This window comes from Macaca thibetana, chromosome 9 (assembly GCF_024542745.1).
Source record: "Macaca thibetana thibetana isolate TM-01 chromosome 9, ASM2454274v1, whole genome shotgun sequence".
NCBI lineage: Eukaryota > Metazoa > Chordata > Mammalia > Primates > Cercopithecidae > Macaca > Macaca thibetana.
Genome location: NC_065586.1, coordinates 118,223,067 through 118,242,153, shown reverse-complemented (window position 1 = coordinate 118,242,153; position 19,087 = coordinate 118,223,067). Strand labels below are relative to the sequence as shown.

At 51.5% G+C, this 19,087-nt stretch overlaps 1 protein-coding gene across 21 annotated transcripts in view; it reads right to left on the bottom strand.

Moving 5' to 3' along the window:
* Positions 1–19,087, bottom strand: part of TACC2 (transforming acidic coiled-coil containing protein 2) — a 258,151-nt gene that overhangs the window by 85,665 nt on the left and 153,399 nt on the right. For 3 of the 21 annotated variants that reach the window (XM_050804577.1, XM_050804576.1, XM_050804578.1), the window contains exon 1: positions 3,273–3,357. The exons of the other annotated variants lie outside the window; for them this stretch is intronic. In XM_050804577.1, coding sequence (XP_050660534.1) covers positions 3,273–3,340 — 68 coding nt within the window. In that variant the 5' untranslated portion in view covers positions 3,341–3,357. Of the gene's footprint in view, positions 1–3,272; positions 3,358–19,087 lie in introns of those variants that run through there. 21 annotated transcript variants of the gene reach the window in all.

The following is a 19,087-nucleotide window of genomic DNA, read 5'->3' as shown; positions in this document are numbered from 1 at the left end:
GTTTTTCAGAGCCGAGGGACGTGCTCACTTTGAGAGTAGGGCAACAGTCGGGACAGGCTGACTTTGCCAACAGAACCACCACTTTTGGTCTCTGATGATAACGGCCCCCTGGGTGGTTTTCAGTGGCCAGGATGTGGGGATTTGGTGGAAGCTGAGGGAACCCCTAAAACAGATGTCTCCAACTACACAAAGGACAAAGTACCTAATGCCGCCTCACTTAGCAGAAGCCGCACCACATGGGGCTGCCACAGAAGCAAAGGATGAACAGCAGGTCTGATCGATAGCTGCAGACCACATTTACTCAAAGCACTTCCTGTCCATTCCTGTGTCTCCTACCATCCATACTGAGAAATCAGTGTTTTCTGTGGGAGAATTCTCCCTCCCCTTGCTACCCATGTTCTATTTAGAAACAAATGGCCACTATTTCTACAAGAACTTCTTTGCCAGATAGAAAGGAGCAGTCAGAGAAGTGGCCAGCTGTTTCTCATGGACAGGATGGAGGGAAAACTGAACCAGCTCATGGCTTCTCAAATTTTGAGATGCCTACAAATCACCTGGGCATCTTTACAAGTCCCTGGATGAAATGGAGATTCTGATTCAGCTGGTCTGGGGTGAGGTTTGAGGCTCTGCGTTTCTAGCAAGCCCCTTCGGGAAGCTGATGCTATAGTGTGTGGCCCACCCTGGGAGTAGCAAGGAACTGGTCACCACTTGCACCTTCACCCTCAGGCTTCAATCCCCAGGCCCATGGGACTTCTGCTGCTCCAATCTTGATGCTCGAGTTCTCAAAAGGAGAGATACAAAACTCGCTCCCTCCCTACTCCAATGCACTCCTGCATAGAATGAAGCTGTCAGCTGGAGCTACAAAAGCTGCCCAAAGGCACCCCAAACCTGCAATTGGAAGGAAAGAAATCTCAAAGCCCCCCCAAAAAAAAAATCCTTCAGTCACTTCCAAATCCTCTATCTTTTGATTTCACTCTTACACCATGGCCCTCCTTAAGCCAGTCTTTCACAGGGAACCAGCAGAGAAAAAGGGAAACATTCACTCTAGATTCCGGTTGTCAGGAGCTGGACCCCGCAGCAGGTGCTCACCTTGTGTTTGTCACCATCCCTGCAGCCCTGACAGCATCATCTTACAATGTAACCTCTTTCCTGCCATGGACCCCACACTCTGTTGCTATCTTGTGTATTATTCGCATGCATGCATTTTTAGCTGCACAGAAATACATACTACCAAGAAAGACCTGCGTCTGGGCAGAAAAGAGGCACTCTCCGAATATATATTTTTAAAGCCTCTAGACTGGAAAAGAGCACATCTGTAGTAGAAAAATAAGCCCCAGTTATTCAGAGAGCAGAGATGGGTTTTGAAGAGGACAGATGCTAGCAATGGCACTGGCCCCAAACACTTCCTCTCTCTCCATTTTTTTAGAACGAAAATGTTATGGGATGGAGGGTGGGATTTTGTGAATGAGTGAATATACTATCTTAAAGATCTATATTTAGAGACATTTCAGAGGCAGCAGTTCTACGGAGAGAAGCCTCAGGCGGGTGCATATGGACCAACTCAACCGTGAAAATATTTGATAAGCAGCTTCCATCACAATGTGGTCATTCAGCCTGAAATTTTATTTAAACACCACTATTCCAGTGGGCAGAACCTTAAAGGACCTTATCCAAAAAGGCACAGTTACCTAACAGAAGCTCTCTAAACTCAGCCCTCACCTGACAGAATACAGATCATTTATTAACTCAGCTGAGCAAGAGGGCGGGGATGTTAGGGACTGGCGAGCTGAATTTCCAATGACTGAGGAGCACATTTTCCCAAACGTACAGTCACTTTGTCCTTTCTGTTTCCTAAGCTCTTTACTAGATAGGTCTGAGCTGTGAGAGGTCTAAGCTGTGAGAGCTGGCCAGTGCCTGTCACTGATTAACTCAATTCCACTATAGAGACTTGCAAAAAATAGGTTAAAATGGGTCTTTTCTGCCTAGACTCGAGTTGTATTTCCATGCATCTAGCAATACTACACGTGCATGAGAAACAAGGCAGGCACAGCACAAGGATCCTGACATTTAAAAAGAAAATTCTCAAACACGATGTACCTCTATTATAAGACGATGCTTTCTCAAGCTACAGGGGTGAAGACAAATGATGGGTGCACACCTGCTCCGAAGAATGATTCCCTGCTAAAGAGCTGGAGCCCAGAAAACCACAAGGCTCAGCCTAGCATTACATCACCACGCCAAGCCAGCTCCTCACTGGATCCCAGGGGTCGGGGGACCAGTGAGGAAGTCCCCCACCTTGGGGCCCCATCCCTCCTACAACATACAGACCAATCCCCAGCATCTTTTAATCTACACATCCATGACTCTTAAGAACCCACCACTTTACTACCCCCACCCCAAGTCCCCAGAAAATACTCTTCTCTGAAACAGTCTTCTCTCTGGAAAAGGTGGGGGGAGGCGGGGGGCGGGCAGGTGAGGCTGGGAGGTCCACTTTGGATACAAGCCTGAGGTGCTGAAATGCGACCCGGCAGGCAGACCCATTCAATAAGCCCCATCATCCAAACATGCCTGGTAGGTAATGGAGACGACCATAACAGAAACGTGAATTCTAATAAACACTCAGCCAGGATAAAGACCACTTCTGAGCACGTTAGCTCTGTGGTTGAGAGAAAAGATCGGATTCCTGGATCGACGCACAGTCAAGCACTGCCTCCACCAATGACAGGACGGTTCGGCCCTTTACTAATAATAGCAAGCGGCCTTGTCCTCGAGTGTTCACCAGAGTGAGTATGTGGATGATGCTTAGGCTGACTGGACGGAACGTCCACCAGAGCACACCACGCTATCTGCCCAGCCACACGCGTAGCTGCCCGGAAACTGGGCTGTCTCCCTGGGCACGGAGCTGCCACGCTCATGGGTTCTTCCTAGGAGGAGGCAGTCGCTGATGCCTGGCTGTTCGCTTGCAGGAAATACCACTGCGCCGGGGATGCAGAGGAAACATGCTGACGGCAGGAGAAGCCCCCGACCATGCACCCACTGCTGAGCGACCAAAACCGAATTCCTGGGAATCGTTTCTGCCCGCAGCAGTAACTTGGGGCTACCAGATGCTCCTCCCAGGGCAGTCACCAGGTAAAGCCTTGCAACGCTGCGGAGAACCCTAGGCCAGCCTGGGCTCCAGGCTGCACAGGCATTAGGAAAGGCGACACTAACAAAGCCCGGGCATCCTCTCCTCCTCCCCGGGAGGCTCGGGGCGGCCCGGGCGGAGCACTTACATTGCCTCGGAAGCCTCCAGGTTCAGGTCGCTGGCTGGGGCTGGCTGCAGGGACTGCGACCCTCCCATCCTCGCTGTGCCCTGGCGTGCAAGCTAGCTGCGAGTGGGGCCAGCGTCCTGGCGCGATTCCTGCAGCCGGGAGCCGGGGCGGGCCGGCCGGCGGCCGGGGTTGCTGCACTGCAGAGGGGAGCAGCTGCGGGCATCCGTGGCGGCGGCTGCGGCGGCAGGGAGCTGCGACTCGCGGCCCGAGCCGGGGCCCGGGGGGCGAGCGCCGCGGATGTGTGCGCGCGAGTGTGGCCGGCGCGCGCCCGAGTGTGGCCGGCGTGCGCGGCTCTGCCCGGGGCGTGCGGGTGTGAGCGTGAGCGCCGGTGTGGTCCGAAAGGCTCTTCTCTTAAACCCCCCGGCAGCCGGCTCCTGTGTGTGACACGATGATGTCATCATCGCCGAGCAGCCCCAACGCCTGCATCTTCACAAAGCTCCATCGCGGGCTCCGGAAACGGGGCTGGGGGTGGGGAGGCGAAGACCCTCCCTCTGCCCCAGCCCCTCCCGCCTCGCCGGGACCGCCCGCATTGTGTAGCTTTGAAATGCAAACGAGCCGCGGCCCGGGAGCTGGGGCCCCAGAAAGGAGGGGCGTGGTGGTCGGGTGGGCTGACCACCGAGAGTAGGGGGCTCAGCCCTGCTGGCTCATCCCTCCAGGAAGGAGGAAATGGTCTCTCCCGGCCCAGGACCAGGGGGACGGTTGGAGGAACAGGTAAACAGGCTGCAGCGGGCCGCGGGAGCGACGCTGGCAGAGACGTGCGCCCTTTTCCACCGCCGGCTTCTGCCTCCTTCAGGCCCTGGGCCCTGGAGGCAGCTAAGGTCTGTACCAGGGAGAGTTGCGGGGCCTGGCTCTCCCCTCACAGCCAGCCCGGGCCTGGCCTCCAGGGACCTTTGCACCGCATAGTCTGCACGGCTTGGGGCAAGCTAGGGAGCAAAAGGTACTAGGCCTGGGAGCGGGTTGGGGTTGCAACACCATCTTTGGCCACCAAATGAGCCCCACAAAGCCAAGCCCTGTGCAAAGGCTCACCCTAAACAAGCAGACGCCTGGCCAGCTGAGCCACCCAAGGCAGGCCCCTAATGCAGCATCGTGTACAGGGCAGAGGCACTTTCCGTGACATGCATCGGCTCAGCTCTGTGATTCTAAACGGGCTGGGCCTGGAGGAATGTCCGTGACACCCTGTCACCAAGCTCCCAGTGCCCAGCGCCATTCTGTGGCTGGCAGCATATCACCCACCCACTAGCAGCCAAATCCCCAAATCCCCGTCCCTGGCCTGTGGCTGGCTGGGAAACCCTCAAGGCTTGAGCGCCTGAGCCGCCTCACTGAAGGCTGCTGGAGAGAGTTCATCATCTCCGCATAGGTACAGGAGGTTTGGGGCACACCTGGGAACCCCACCGTCCCCCTCATGCTGTACATTCAACACAACCGCTTCCTGCGCTCCCAGCCCAGATTCACAACTGAATTCAAATGGAACCTCTGATGGGTAAGTGGAAGACTCTTCCACATTTTCGCAGCTTTTCTTCACCCATAGGGCGGTGAGCCTAAAATGTATCTCAACTGTGGCCAAAAGCAAAAGAAAATAAAAACAAAATTGTTCAAAGCATTTTAAAATTGCCTCCAATACACTGTTTTCTAGCGACGTGGCCAAGGACGTTTGGATGGGCTCTTCTGATACTGACACTCGAGGTCACGGTAGTTCCAGAGCTTCACGGGGACTGACTTTCCACTGCTGCTATTCAGTATCAGTGTCAAACAGAATGCCAGAGGATCAACATCGTTCTGTGGGATGTAACAACATGAAATTTCCAGGAAACATTGAGAAGGTTTACTTTTGCATTTATATGAAAATAGCTAATGATTATGTCAATCTTGCAGGGAAGGTAGCTGTCAGGGGTGGCGTGATGAGGCGTGCTCTGGAAAGCACCTCCCGGGGAAGCTGTCACTCAATGTCAGCATTGGGTGTCACTTGGTGGCAAGGATCCTGCAACCTGTTCATCCTGTCATCATTCTCAGCACCCTGGGGGTTTGTTTCGCTGTCAGAAAACAGACCTCTTGGGCTCCATATGCAGGTAAGGGCCCAAAGAAGCTTACCACGCGGAGCTGAAACATTGGTAAGCTCTAACCTGGGCTGGTACTGTTCTGAGGAAAGTGGCCCTTTCCCTGGGCACCTAGGGACTGGCCTTCAGCCAAGCCTGGTACTCAGAAAATACATGAGGAAAAAATGAGGAACCACAATTAGAACTCATCTGCCAACTTTTAAAAACATTTTTCAGATGATGTCCAAAAGCACAAAGCCATCTAAATGTCCTTACCCTGAGTAGGTAGAGGTTCTGCTGCGATAACAAGATAGGGTTTGAAATGAGACCAGAGTTCAAATCCTGACTTTTCCCTGATTAGCTGTGTGGCCTGAGCCGACTGCTTAACCATACTGAACCTTATTTCCTCAGCTGACAAAAGAGGAAAAGCATCTATTTTGCAAGGACATTGGAAAAAGTAAATTAAATACCATCTATGAATGCCCAGGACCAGGATTCTTCTTTATAAGGTAAAAATTTCCCCCAAGTATAGTACCATAAAGGAAATTAAGGCAGCATTAAAGTGAAGTGCTTTTACGTAGAATCCCAACAACTGAAAAGCTATGACATACTGACAGGGTATATTACTTAGTGGGACAACAGCATCTCAGTGTTGTCAGAAACACAGTCAAGAACCAGGAGGGGGGCTGGGCACCGTGGCTCACATCTGTAATCCCAGCACTTGGAGAGGCCGAGGTGGGAGGATTGCGTGAGCCCAGGAGTTCAAGACCAGCCTGGGCAACATAGTGAGACCCTGTCTCTACAAAAAATAAACAAAATTAGCTGGGTGTGGTGGTGTGTAACTGTGGTCCCAGCTACTCAGGAGGCTGATGTGCTTGAGCCCAGTAAGTCGAGGCTACCAATGGACCCCGAGCTGGTAATTAGCCCGAGCATACACACTCAGTGAGCAATGATCGTGCCACTGCACTCCAGCCTGGGTGACAGAGCGAGCCCCTGTCTCAAAAAAAAAAAAAAAAAAAAACCAGTAGAGAAACAAATAGAATGTGGGCACCATTACAGTCGATGCAACTAAAACCCATGCGTGATTAGTTTGTGTAAATTATTTATGGAAGAGTCTCTCAGACCCCCATTGAAGACGTTTTGATGCTGACTTTACAAACAATTTAAAACAAAGCTGGTGATCTAGTAACTCGGCCTACAGAAAATATAAAGCTGAAGAAAATGAGGGAGAATGAGCAGAGAGGGAAAGGGCTGTGCTATGGACCGAATGCTTGTGCCTCCCTCCCAGATTCATGTGTTGAGGCCCTAATCCCTAGGGGGATGGTATTTGGAGGTGAGGCTTTTGGGAGGTAATTAGAATTAGATTACGTCATAAGGGTGCCCTCGAGATGAGATTATACCTGTATAAAAAGAGAAAGACACACAAGGCCCCCCCTCCCAACCCTCCTTCTCTGCTGTGTGAGGCAAGAAGGTGGCCATCTGCAAGCCAGGAAGAGAGCCTTCCTCAGGAGCCCAACCATGCCGGCACCCTGACCTCAGACATCCAGCCTCCAGAACTGGAAGAAATCAATGTGTTCTATTTAAGCCACCCAGGGAACCCCACCACTCCTAAGCATGGCCCTAATGAGACCCTGAACTCAGCCCCTGGTGGCCTTTAGACCACAGTCCACATATTCTAGGCCCCCGAAGGTCATAGCCTGCTTAGACAGTCTCCACTGCAAACCTTCCTACTGAAGTCCCCAAAGACACCCTAGAAACCTGGATAAATCAAGGAATGCATCCATCATTTCTAAAAAGCAGTTCAACATACATTAATGCACCTATTGTGTGCCTGGCCTATAAGTGGAAACCAGCTTATTCTCACAGTACTTACTGACACCTACCAGAAAAAGCAGCAAACCTGACAAATCCCTGTAGCCAAAAGATAAACCATGTAATGCAGCCTCTTCAGTCCCACAGAGGTTCAAGGGACTGAGCCATGGTCAGAAACTGTGAGTAGTTTGAGACCCCTCTGATACCCCAAGAAAAACAAACGTGAGTGGCTCCACCTTTGCCTCTGGCCTCAGGGAGTCTCCAGTTGCCATAGCAGCGAGACTCTCCAAACACTACCAGTGGACCCCGAGCTGCTAATTAGCCCGAGCACACACACTCAGGAAAGTAGGTCAGATCACAGAGAAACCCATCTGGAGGAGCTAAGAATGTAAACACAGATGGAGAACGGGGCTCCTCCAAGCCCTGGGTCTTCACCACCACCCACTACACCATGGTGGGGAGTGGAGGGAGGCTGGACAAAACCCCAGCAACTTCTCTTCAGGGAACCAAGCTTGAGACCGGCTCTGGGCTGTCTCTGAGAGTGTTATCTTTTTTTTTTTTTTTTTTTTTTTTTTTAATTTTTTTTTTTAGACGGAGTCTCGCTCTGTCGCCCAGGCTGGAGTGCAGTGGCCAGATCTCAGCTCACTGCAAGCTCCGCCTCCCGGGTTCCGGCCATTCTCCTGCCTCAGCCTCCCGAGTAGCTGGGACCACAGGCCCCGCCACCTCGCCCGGCTAATTTTTTGTGTTTTTAGTAGAGACGGGGTTTCGCCGTGTTAGCCAGGATGGTCTCGATCTCCTGACCTTGTGATCCGCCCGTCTCGGCCTCCCAAAGTGCTGGGATTACAGGCTTGAGCCACCGCGCCCGGCCGAGAGTGTTATCTTGTTACTCCACCTGAGGCCCCGCGCATCCAGCCCCACGTCACACAACTCTGCACCCAGTAGTGCCTGAACGCCTGAGCCCTGCACCGAGCTAGGCACGCTCACTGCCTTGCCGAAAATTCGAAGGGCTGGGAAGCTGTGTGGCCTGAATGCAGCACCCACACATCAACATGAGCAGGGTACCTGTGAGCAGGGACAGAGCCGGGCTCAGGCAAGAATGGCGCGGTGCCGGGCTTTCTCTACCCAGGTGTCACAGTCCCGGGATGGACGCTCTTTCCTGGGCTTTGGGGACACGCTTCCACATCACTCAGTCTTGTTCCAAAGGTTGTCCACTGCCTTTGCAAAAAATTCCCCATTCAACCTCCTGGCTTTGATTCGGCATTGGAGCATGGCCAGGTCCTCACCGTGGCCTCACCGCTGAGGAGCTGCCCCCTCCTCAACTTCTCCATCTCTCTCCGTTCCTCCAGAAAATCACATCCCAGCTCTCCCAACTCCCCGGAGGGGTCTGCTCCCTGCCAGCCCCCAGACTTTTCTTCCCATTCCCTCGGCTGCCTGCACATCGATGCCTTGGTGCTTTCTTGCCTTGTTAGAGTCTCAGGTGTGTCTGTGTCTTGTGTCTCTGCTCTCCAGCCATGCAGGGTGCCCCAAACACAGCCAGAGCCCATAAACACATGCTGCACGAGACCTCAGAGGACGGGGAGAAGGTCCTGGCAAAACTCTGTCTTATGATGAATAGAGAAAAGGCAGAAGATGGTTGCGTTCGTTTATTTGCAGCGGTACAGATATTCTGTTAACCTCTTACAGGCCAGCATGAAATCTCACATGCTCACCTTTGGGAGTCTGAGTGGTTTCTTGGGCTTAAGCACAAGTTTCAGTGAAGCCCCATCTTTTCCAGAAGGTTCTCTTGTTCTCTCCTTGCAAAGGGCTGATCTATTTACAGCATCTCTTTCTACCACCTTCACCATATTTACACCTGGGACCTTTCAGAGTTCTTCACAAGCAAGGACAGCTCTACAGGCGAGTCTTCAGGGGGAAAAAAACTGTCGATTCAGTTATGACAGAGGGAGAGGACTGGGAATTTTACTATTAGACCCAGGGAGGTAACCCAAATGTGCTAGAAAAGAAGACAGTAAAGAGAAATGAGACTCACTTTTGTTTTTTGGGTTTTTTTTGAGACAGAGTCGTGCTCCGTCGCTCAGGCTGGAGTACAGTGGCGCAATCTCAGCTCACTGCAACCTCGGCCTTCTGGGTTCAAAAAATTCTCCTGCCTCAGCCTCCCAAGTAACTGGGACCAAAGGTGCATGCCACCACGCCCGGCTAATTTTTGTATTTTTTAGTAGAGATGGGGTTTCGCCATGTTGCCCAGGCTGGTCTTGAACTCCTGGCCTCAAGTGATCCGCCCGCCTCGGCCTCCCAAAGTGCGGGGATTGCAAGTGTGAGCCACCTGTAATCTCGCAGCCAGTTGAGATTCAGTTTTATTTTTAAATTAAGAATTCAGAATATATTTGTAATCTTTGATATCTATAGGAAGGAAGGAAGAAAGGAGGGAAGGAGGGAGGGAGGCCAGTCCGAAAATCTCAGGGCTATACAAAAGTTATTAACATTAAGAATTCTCATCACATATGAAAAAAAAAATCAGTAACACAAATACCATGTTCAAAAAGACTGAATTCTCAAAATCTTCCTTTCTTTATCAAATTAATTCAGCCCTCTTTTTCTTAAACACATCATTGCTGGCTTGATAGTTCCACTCTTTTGAGATGGAAATCGTAGGAGACACTCATGAGGTAGCTTTTGAGAGAATATACCCTACCTAATGTCAAAAAGGACTTAAGCTCACAATTCAAGAGAACAAAGAAAATACAGGAAGAAAAGGTGGGTAAAAGCCAGAGGGAGTGAGGTGAGCCTGGAAGTACTGACGTAAGCTCTTGCAGGAGTGGGGTAGGAGTCTGGCTCTAAGTTTCCCAACAGCCAAAGCAAAAAGGGCAACAACTATGACCAGTTACATGATTCACAAAATCCGACAGGTTAAAAAAACAAAAAAAAGACCATCCCACGGATGAGCAGCTTCTGTTGTGACTTTCTGAACATGCATTCTCCCACAAGCCCTTCACCAGGTGACTCTACGTACATGATGGCTGATGCCTTCAACAATATCCTCCCACCAATACAATATTCTTCCATAGAGCTATGTCAGCAAGCACGGCAGGGGCTCCTCAGCTCTCCTGGCAATCAACAAAATCCAAAAACTACAAAGTTCCCAGGATGCGTTTCTAGTCCCCCTATCCTACACTAAGGGTCCCCACCACTCAAGTTTCCATGCTAACAAGGTTACATAAGAGAACACAAAGGGCAGCATTAGGACAACGTTATCAACAAAGTAACCATTTATAGACTTGATCCTCCCTCACATGCTCCTCCTGTCTTCACAAGTCTATTTTACTGTATTTTATTTGAGACAGGGTCTCACTCTGTCACCCAGGCTGGAGTATGATGGCGCAATCTCAGCTCACTGCAGCCTCGACCTTCTGGGCTCAAGCGATCCTCCCACCTTAGTCTCCTGAGTAGCTGGGACCACAGGCATGTGCCACCATGCCTGGCCAATTTTTTGTAATTTTTGTAGAGATGTGGTCTCACTATGTTGCTTAAGCTGGTCTCGAACTCCTGGGCTCAAGTGATCCACCCACCTTCTCCTCCCAAAGTGCTGGGACTACAGACGTGAGACACTGCACCCATTCATGTCCTCACAAGTCTGGTCTTTGGCAGTCTCTTGCTGATTGAAGGAGCAAATATACAGTGCCAACAACCAGAAAGCAAAACTGCAAACCTGGAAGAAGGAGGAGGATGTCATGGAGTCAATTAAAGTGACACCAGAGAATTGCTCAAAACCTACCCAAAGCTATAAGAAAGGGCAGCTGGCACAGTCAGACCTGTGAGCAACTGAAGAAGAGAAACTCAGCCAGGATGAGGGCAGAAGGTGGCTTCAAAGAGAGAACGTGAAGATGAAAGAACCGAGAGAAGCCCTCGGAACTGTTTACGAAAGAGCGACCCTGTTGCTTAAGCTGAAGTGAGGTGTGAAGTGAAGAATATGCAGCATTGAAAATCTGGCAAACAAAAACAAAAACAAAAACAAAACATCTGCCCAAATCCTTTGTTCATTCTAAGCATTAACATGTGGTTACCATTAAAATCTACATTTTGTTAAATATAAAATAAAATCATTTTCATAATTTTTCATTTCTTTTCAGAGTGAAGTCTTAAAAACGTTTTTTGTACTACTGGCTGGGCACGGTGGCTCACGCCTGTAATCCCAGCACTTTGGGAGGCCAAGGTGGGTAGATCACGAGGTCAGGAGATGGAGACCATCCTGGCTAACATGGTGAAACCCCGTCTCTACTAAAAATACAAAAAATTAGTCGGGCAAGGTGGCGGGCGCCTGTAGTCCCAGCTACTCGGGAGGCTGAGGCAGGAGAATGGCGTGAACCTGGGAGGCGGAGCTTGCAGTGAGCCGAGATCGCACCACTGTCCTCCAGCCTGGGTGACAGACTGAGACTCCATCTCAAAAAACGAAAAAAAAGTTTTTCCCACTATTACCATAAAGCTTTTGATTTATTAAGTGGACTCATTTTAAGTGGCCTTTCTCAGTTAACAGTTTCCTTCAGAAAACCAGATGTCCTTCCTGTAACTACCTTTATAAACTGGGTTTAAGATCACAGGCGAAAATCAAGAGGGTGGCCCACAGCAGACACGTGGCCAAATAAAATCTCAACCTCTAAAGTTCAGGCTGCTACTTCGAAGTAAAGCCCAGTTCCATTCTAAACCTGGGAAGATAGAGCCAACGCTCTCACCTAAGCCAGGTGACTGCATCTGTCTAGGATCAAAAACATAACCAGTGGTATACATCTTTCTTCTTGGGAAACTATTTCCAGGAAGAACAGAAAATTCAGTAAGCACCACAAAAATATTCTGGTTCTTGTTTAAAGAGGCTTAATATTGCATTTGGTTTGAATGCTGATGTGTTAATCCACTGAGTTCCTCTACAGTTTAAAGTCACTGGTTTTAGAGGCTACTTTGTACTAGGAATAAAAGGCCTTTTAAAGAAAACATTTGGGTGTAAACAGAGATGGGGTCTCCCAGCTGCCAAAATCAACAGCAAAGCTGGTTTCTGAGTCCAGACTGGAGAAGCAGGTTGGGAAGGGCGGATCTACGTCTCTGTGGTGGGAGGGGCTCCCCTCAGTGGCCCAGTGGTGGAGATGCTTCCAAGATGAAAGTACAGAAAGCAAAGGCAGAACCTCCACGCCTCTCCGTCCTTCCCTCATTTTGAGCAGAGACAGCGGCTACCTGTGACTGCCCTGGGGTGAATTTGCAGCATCTGGGGTAAATTTCTTCCCACGCCTGCCGGCAGCAGTCGAGACAGACCTGGCATAGGGCTGCCCTACTTGTGAGCCAGGCAGCAAAAACCAGGCGCTGAGGATCAGAACTGCTGACTCAAGGCTCCATGAAGGAACAGAAATCCAGAAAGCCAGGACAGAAATAGCATCCATGAGCATCTATTGATAGCATAAAGTCCGTGGGCAGAGTAAGTGAATGAGCGTGTCCGCGTGGGTGGGTGTGTGTGCGCCTGCATGTGTGTTAGCAAGCCCTAAAAATATTTCCCTTTTTCCATAACCATCTGAGAGGCCCTGTCGGTATAATTCCCTCTACATCCTGCCTAACTGTGGCCAGCTGCAATTAATATATAATTGTGTCTGAAGATAAGAGATTGTTTTTCCTAAATTCTCAGATCTTTAGCAGTTGATGTGTACATGGGAAGAAAATCTTCCTGTGACAACAGACTGACCAAATTCCTGCTTCATCTTTGCTGAGCTGAGGAATTGTTGTGAGAGAGAACAGGACACAGGCGTGACAAGGTTTTCTAATAGCTTGCAGAGGCTATTAGGCATCAGTTTGGCAAAAAATAAATGCATGGCATATTTACATATTTTTCTGCATCTCTTTAAACTATTACACCAGGAAGACATGAAGGGTTGCTACTTCGCATAAGCATTTCCCCTGTGCAGTGACTGCCTGCCTCGGAACCTACCTGTACCTATGATCTTAAACCCACTTTATACACACACCCATGCCCCAGTATGTGACGGCTCCTTTGTCCTAGCAGCAGCAAGTTTGGCTCCAAGAGGGAGCCTGGCCCGGCATCAGGCCCTTGGAAGCCCTCAATAACTATGGGGGTATGGAGAAATGGGTAGACAGAGCTGTACTTGCAGACACAGAGGAGAAAGGCAACCATCCAAACTGTTTCCAGCTGAGGCCAGGGCTGAAGGCAACTCAAGGAGGTCCTCCCTAGGATGAGCCCTTCCAGGGCTGCAAAGAGACCCCAGGTACCACATGCAGAGCCCAGAGCCGGTTCCCCAGTCTCCCTGACCTCAACAATCTCCCTAGAGGCGGATCTTGTTTGTTTTTGTGATTGGGGGGCCGGGGGGAGGAAGACAGGTTGGGTGCCCGGCAATAAGGTTTGAATTAAACTCTCTTCCTCAGACACTTAGGTCAAAAAGATGAATAGAAAGCAAGGGACATTTTTCACTCACTGGCATCCTTAAGCTGACCCTGACAAGTTATTAGGCCTCTGTGCTTCCGTTTTCTCATCTGTGCAATGAAAATAATAACAGTTCCTCTTCCATGACATGGAGGTTGCAAGGTTTAAATGAGATAATATGTGAAAAAGCCTGAGGTACTGCAGTGCCAGGCATACAACAAGTGCTCAATACATGTTTAGCTGTGGCTGCTGCTGTGGCTGTTTTGTGAAAAAAACAAGAAATCACGTTGGCCCAAGGAGGACTTGGTGTCCCTGCTTCACTGACTCTCACAGCATCTCTGAGACCCTAGGCCCGAGGTCTTCAATCAGGCAGAGGAGTTAGAGGCTGGAGGGCTCCCTGGAGGAGTCCACAGATATGAGAGGACCCAACCCAAATGGTTCCCGCCACAGCTTTGGCCTCAGAGCTTGGGACCTCAGCCAGTGTTCTGACTTTGCTGGGCTTCAGTTGTCCCATCTATAAAATGGGCACAGTAAGAATATCTCCCTGACAGGGCTGTTACACACATTAAATGAGATGAAATATGTATCGGGCCAGGCGCTATGGCTCATGCCTGTAATCCCAGCACTTTGGGAGGTGGGAGGACCACCTAATGTCAGGAGTTTGAGACCAGCTAGGCCAACGTGGTGAAACTCTGTCTTTACTAAAAATACAAAACTGAGCCAGGCGTGGTGACCTACACCTGTAATCCCACCTACTCAAGATGCTGAGGCAGGAGAATCGCCTGAACCCAGGAGGCAGAGGCTGCAGTAAGCCGAGATCACACCACTGCACTCCAGCCTGGGAGACAGAGCAAGTGAGACTCCGTCTCAAAAAAAAAAAGAAAGAAATATATATCAAATGCATGGCTCTCAGTGCCTGGTACATAGAAAGTACTCAATAAAGGCCAGATGTCATCACAAAAAGGAAGTAAGAAAACTACAGCCACTCTGTGATGCTCCAGGGAGAACCTGAAACCCAATCCCAGCCAGAGCCTATTACGTTGCTCTCCATCCTTTCTCCACAAGGTCCCAGCTCCCACCCTGAGTCCTGCCAAACAGCGCTGCAACAGTCAGTGTTCCGGCCACAGAGAGTGAGGATGCAGGATGGCTCAGCCCACTTCCCCAACTACGTCAGTCTGGACAGATGTCTCAGGCTGTGTTGGCAGAGGCACTGCAGGTACCACGTGCCAACCTCGGGACAAGCTGCCTCCTCTTGGAAATGAAGCAGGGACAATGCACCAGGGAATCATATCATCAAGTCAGCCATGTCAACACACGTTTATGGAATGGAATAGAGTATCACTGCAGCCCACCAAGTAAGGGACGTTCCATGTCAATCGTGGACACACATGGGGTTAGTACGTGTGTACTGGCCACAATGTTAAGCTTCTCCCTGTGGTTTCAGCAAAGCCACTCTGGCCAGGCTGCAGGTCCTCCAACCTGGAAGACTTCCCCCTTTCATTTTTGTTTGCTTATTTCTTTTTGTTGTTGTTGTTTGATCTTCCATCCCTCTTTAAGAAATCATTCTGATTTTGTTCATCGGCTTTCAGCCCCATTATCTAAACCCAAGAAAGGCAGGCAGGACCCTGTAATTCTTTCTGCAAAGCCAGGAAATGATGCTCAGTGAGATAGTATTTAGACAGAGATGGGAGCAGGGACACCAAGGTGGGCCACAAGGTGGGCAAGTCATCCCCAAAGAGCCACCATCCCTTGCCTCTTAGCCCAGGAGAATACTCCAAGGTCTCCATGTTTGGTGGAACCACATGGGGAATTACACCCCTTGCCCTGGGCCCCAGCCTTGGGCAGTAAGGGGAGGAAATGCTGGTGCCAAGCCCGAAGCCCTGGGCAACTTGTCCCACCGAGCCCCTGCCCAGCCACAGCCCAGCCTGGGAGTAGTCATCTCTGCAGTGTCACCCTCAGACATAGTGTGGCCCACGTTGCAGGGTCACCACTGTATCCCCAGCACCTGCCTGCAACCTTGCACAGAGCAAATGCTCAATCAGTGTTGGTGAATGGACGAATGCAAGGCACAAAGACAGACCCAGGTCCCCTCCATCCCCATGGCCACTGCTTTAATTCAGGCCACCACTGTCTCCCACCTGGACCACAGTAACAACTTCCACAAGGCCCTCTGACCTCTGGCCTCTCCTGCACCCACCCTCCTCCTCACCACCAGAGGTATTTCCCCAAACTAAATTCCACCCTGACTCTTCCCTGCTTGAAAAGAGAAGACATGTTTCTTTGCACTTCTTGGGCACCAGCAAACTCCCCAGTCCAGCTGCAGGCCCCTCTAAATCCGAGGACTATGGCCACCTTGGTTGCTCACCCTGCTGCTCTGTCCGAGACTGCTGTACCTCCCTCCAGTCCCTTCAGTTCCTCCCTGACCTGTTGCCTGAATCTGCTGGGCCTCGCCACACCCCAAGCTTTGGCACATTTGGTTCCTCTTCCCTGAAGCACTTTTGCCCTTCTTTACTCTCAGCAAACACCTAGTCATGTTGTAAAACTCAGTGGTGATGCTGCCTCCTCTGGGAAGCCCTCCCAACTTCTCCAGGCAGAGTCAGGTGCTCCCTTCTCTTGAGGTCTTTTGTTCTCAGCTCTGTTGGAGAGTTTATCATGTTGTATTATGCTAAGTTTATCATGTTGTATTTTTCTGTTTCCAGAACAGCTGTCTGTCTGCTTCCTTTTCCCCATCACTGCTGAGAGCAGGGGGAATGTGAATTCAGTGCCTCCTACTTGGCAAACACTGAGCTACATTCTTCATGTATATTTACAACTCACAATAACCCCCAAGAGGTGGATACCACTAGCCCCACCTTAAAGATGGGTAAACCAAGGCTCAGAGTAGTCAAGTAACTTACGCCACATCACACAGCTGGTAAATAGGCATGTCTTTCCAACTTCATGCTCCTTCCCCTGCGCCACATTCTGAATAGTCCGTGGCACAGAATCAACCGGGATGTATCTGCTGAGACGCTGGCTGGCAGGATCAAAAAATGCAAACAAAGCAGAAGAGAGGACCGAGGAATACTGCCTGACTCCACCCAGACTCCAGTGCTCAGCAGGGCCTTCTCCTGCCAGCCAAGTGTTAAAGAAACTGACTCATCAACACGGGGCGGCACTCCGGCAAGGTGGAGTCCCGAGCCACACATGCTCGTACCATATCCCACCCCACCCCACCTCCCTGGGCCCTGCCTCCCTTGGTTTGGGGGTCTATTTCTCTACCTCCTTTGGGGCACTCTGTGACCGGCCGTCTCCTGGTCACCTCGCTTTCTGCACCTCCACTGGGTCTGAGGGCTCGAGAGTGCGCATTTGGCTTGGAAGGAACGCAGCCTCCTGGAGTGCAAGCACCTAAACCATCAAGTGGCAGCCGAGGGCCGTCCCTGGGCAGCCATGCTGGGGGAGGAGGGTGGGCTCCTGGCCTCAGCTGCCCCTATTCAGGGCAAGAAGGGACCCCACACTGCCTTGGAACCTTCCACCCAGCAGTGCTGAGCTGAGCGTGTCCAGCCGCGCTCTCAGACTCCTGCCCATATGTTCCTCCCTGAGCCCCACTTCGGGGCGGGATCCCCTTCCCAGCTGCTCTAGGGGCCGTGGGACTGCAGCCCAGATGGCGTCACAAGCTGAAGCTTTGCAGCTTCTCCCAGCTGTGCCCCCAGAGTAGGGCCAAGGAGCCCCGCTGCTGACGGCTCTCCTTCCCCTCCCCTACCAGAAGAAGGAAAAGAACTGCAGACCTGGGCCCACAGGACTGAGGAGGCCACAGTCTAACTGACGCCCTCTGCTCCTGCTCCTCAGGCTGAAGCCGGCCGGCGGGCCCAGCGCCCGCTCCGCTGCAGCTCACATTACGGAGACTGAGCAGGCGCCGGGATACCATCGATGCCCCCGCGCGTCTCACCGGCCGGTGACGTGGCTCCGGGTAGTTATGCTGTCTGCCCTGGACCCAGTGGGCCTTAGAAGCAAAAGAACAATGGAAACTCGACCTGCGTAACGAAGGAATGATGCCACGAGGGCCCAGTTTGGTCAGCACAGAATCTAATCCCCAGAGACCCTCAGCCCAACAACCCAGCCCCTTTCCCTCGTGAGGCCAAGAGGCTCATCCGCACCCCGCCTACAAGGCACAGTGCCGCGCCGGGGAGCGGGCTGGGAGCGGGCTGGCGAACTGGCTCCAGAGTGAAGATGCATCAGGTTTTCCAAAGGGCTGACTTCTCTAACTCGGGTGGAGGGAATGGGGAGGTTTCTGCCCTTCCCCTCCTGCGCAGGAAGAACTCTCGGGTCTTGGAGAAGTGTTGACAGAGGGAAGGGAGCAATTCGGGGCAGGCTGCCGAGGGCGGGTGGTGCCAGGAGTGTGGGGGCACCTCACAGGAAAGCCAGAAGGAAGAGCCAAGGCCGCAGCCGACACAGGCTGCAGCTCAGGGCAGCATTTTCTCAAGGGGTGTCTGCTGGGCCTCCTGCCCAGCACCAGGGATCCAGCTTCCTCCCTGCAAGAAGCTCAGCGGCTTCTCCCATCCCGTTTCTCCTGGGTCTATCCAGACAGCCCTTGGCCAGGTTTCCAAGTCACCAATTCCTAGGGGACAGCTGTCCGCAGTAGGGAGTGACAGGCCAACTCTGAACAGAGATGATGCTTGCGTGGGCTCACACCCACACCCACTCAGCTCATGTCCAACACAGCAGGCTCTTTGCCACAAGCCCCCAGAGGTCAGCTGTGGCTGCCTTGGTGAGGTTAGGGCTTTCAACTTGTATTCCTGCAAATTCTTATCATCAGACCCCTCGCCTGACTTCAGCCTCGTACTGCTCTCCAAAGAGCTGATAGCTCTGGAAAAGTCAGGGTGACCTGCCGACCCCACAAGGCCTCAGGCTACACTGGAGGGGAAAGGAAGGCCCATCAGAATCGTGGTCACTGCAGCAATGGTCTCCCTCCCAGGCAGGGTTGGGAGGCAGAGACTTGAAGCTCTCTCTCCTTCCCAGAACCTCGCTTTTCTCCCTAAGTCACATCTGTTTTCCCCAAGGCCTATAGCCTAATGATTACCAATCAGAGTGGGGGGAGGGGAGTGTGAAAACTCCTGGAGAAAAGCCATTTGCACTGGAAATGTGGGATTGTGTCATCGTTTCCACAGCAGCCGTGAGAAGCAGGAAGAGGCAGCAGGAAGTCACCCAGCATGTCTGCAAGAACAGAGCATCTGTCGATTCTGTAATAAGATGTGCCCTGGGCTTTCTTTGTCAATCCACCAGGTCTCACTGCCTCGCTGCTCCCCTCCAAGCCCAAAGAGAGAAGACAAAGCCACAGATGTGGTGGGCACTGCAGCTGCCTGTGCATAACACCCAGAAGGCACACTGGCTCCAACAGGAGATGCCCGGCTAGAGACGGGAACCCATGGAGGATGTATTTCCAAATCAAGAGTCCAACCAGGACCTCAAATTCTGACCCAGGGCTGGGCATGGTGGCTCACGCCTACAATCCCAGCAGTTTGGGAGGCTGAGGCGGTCGG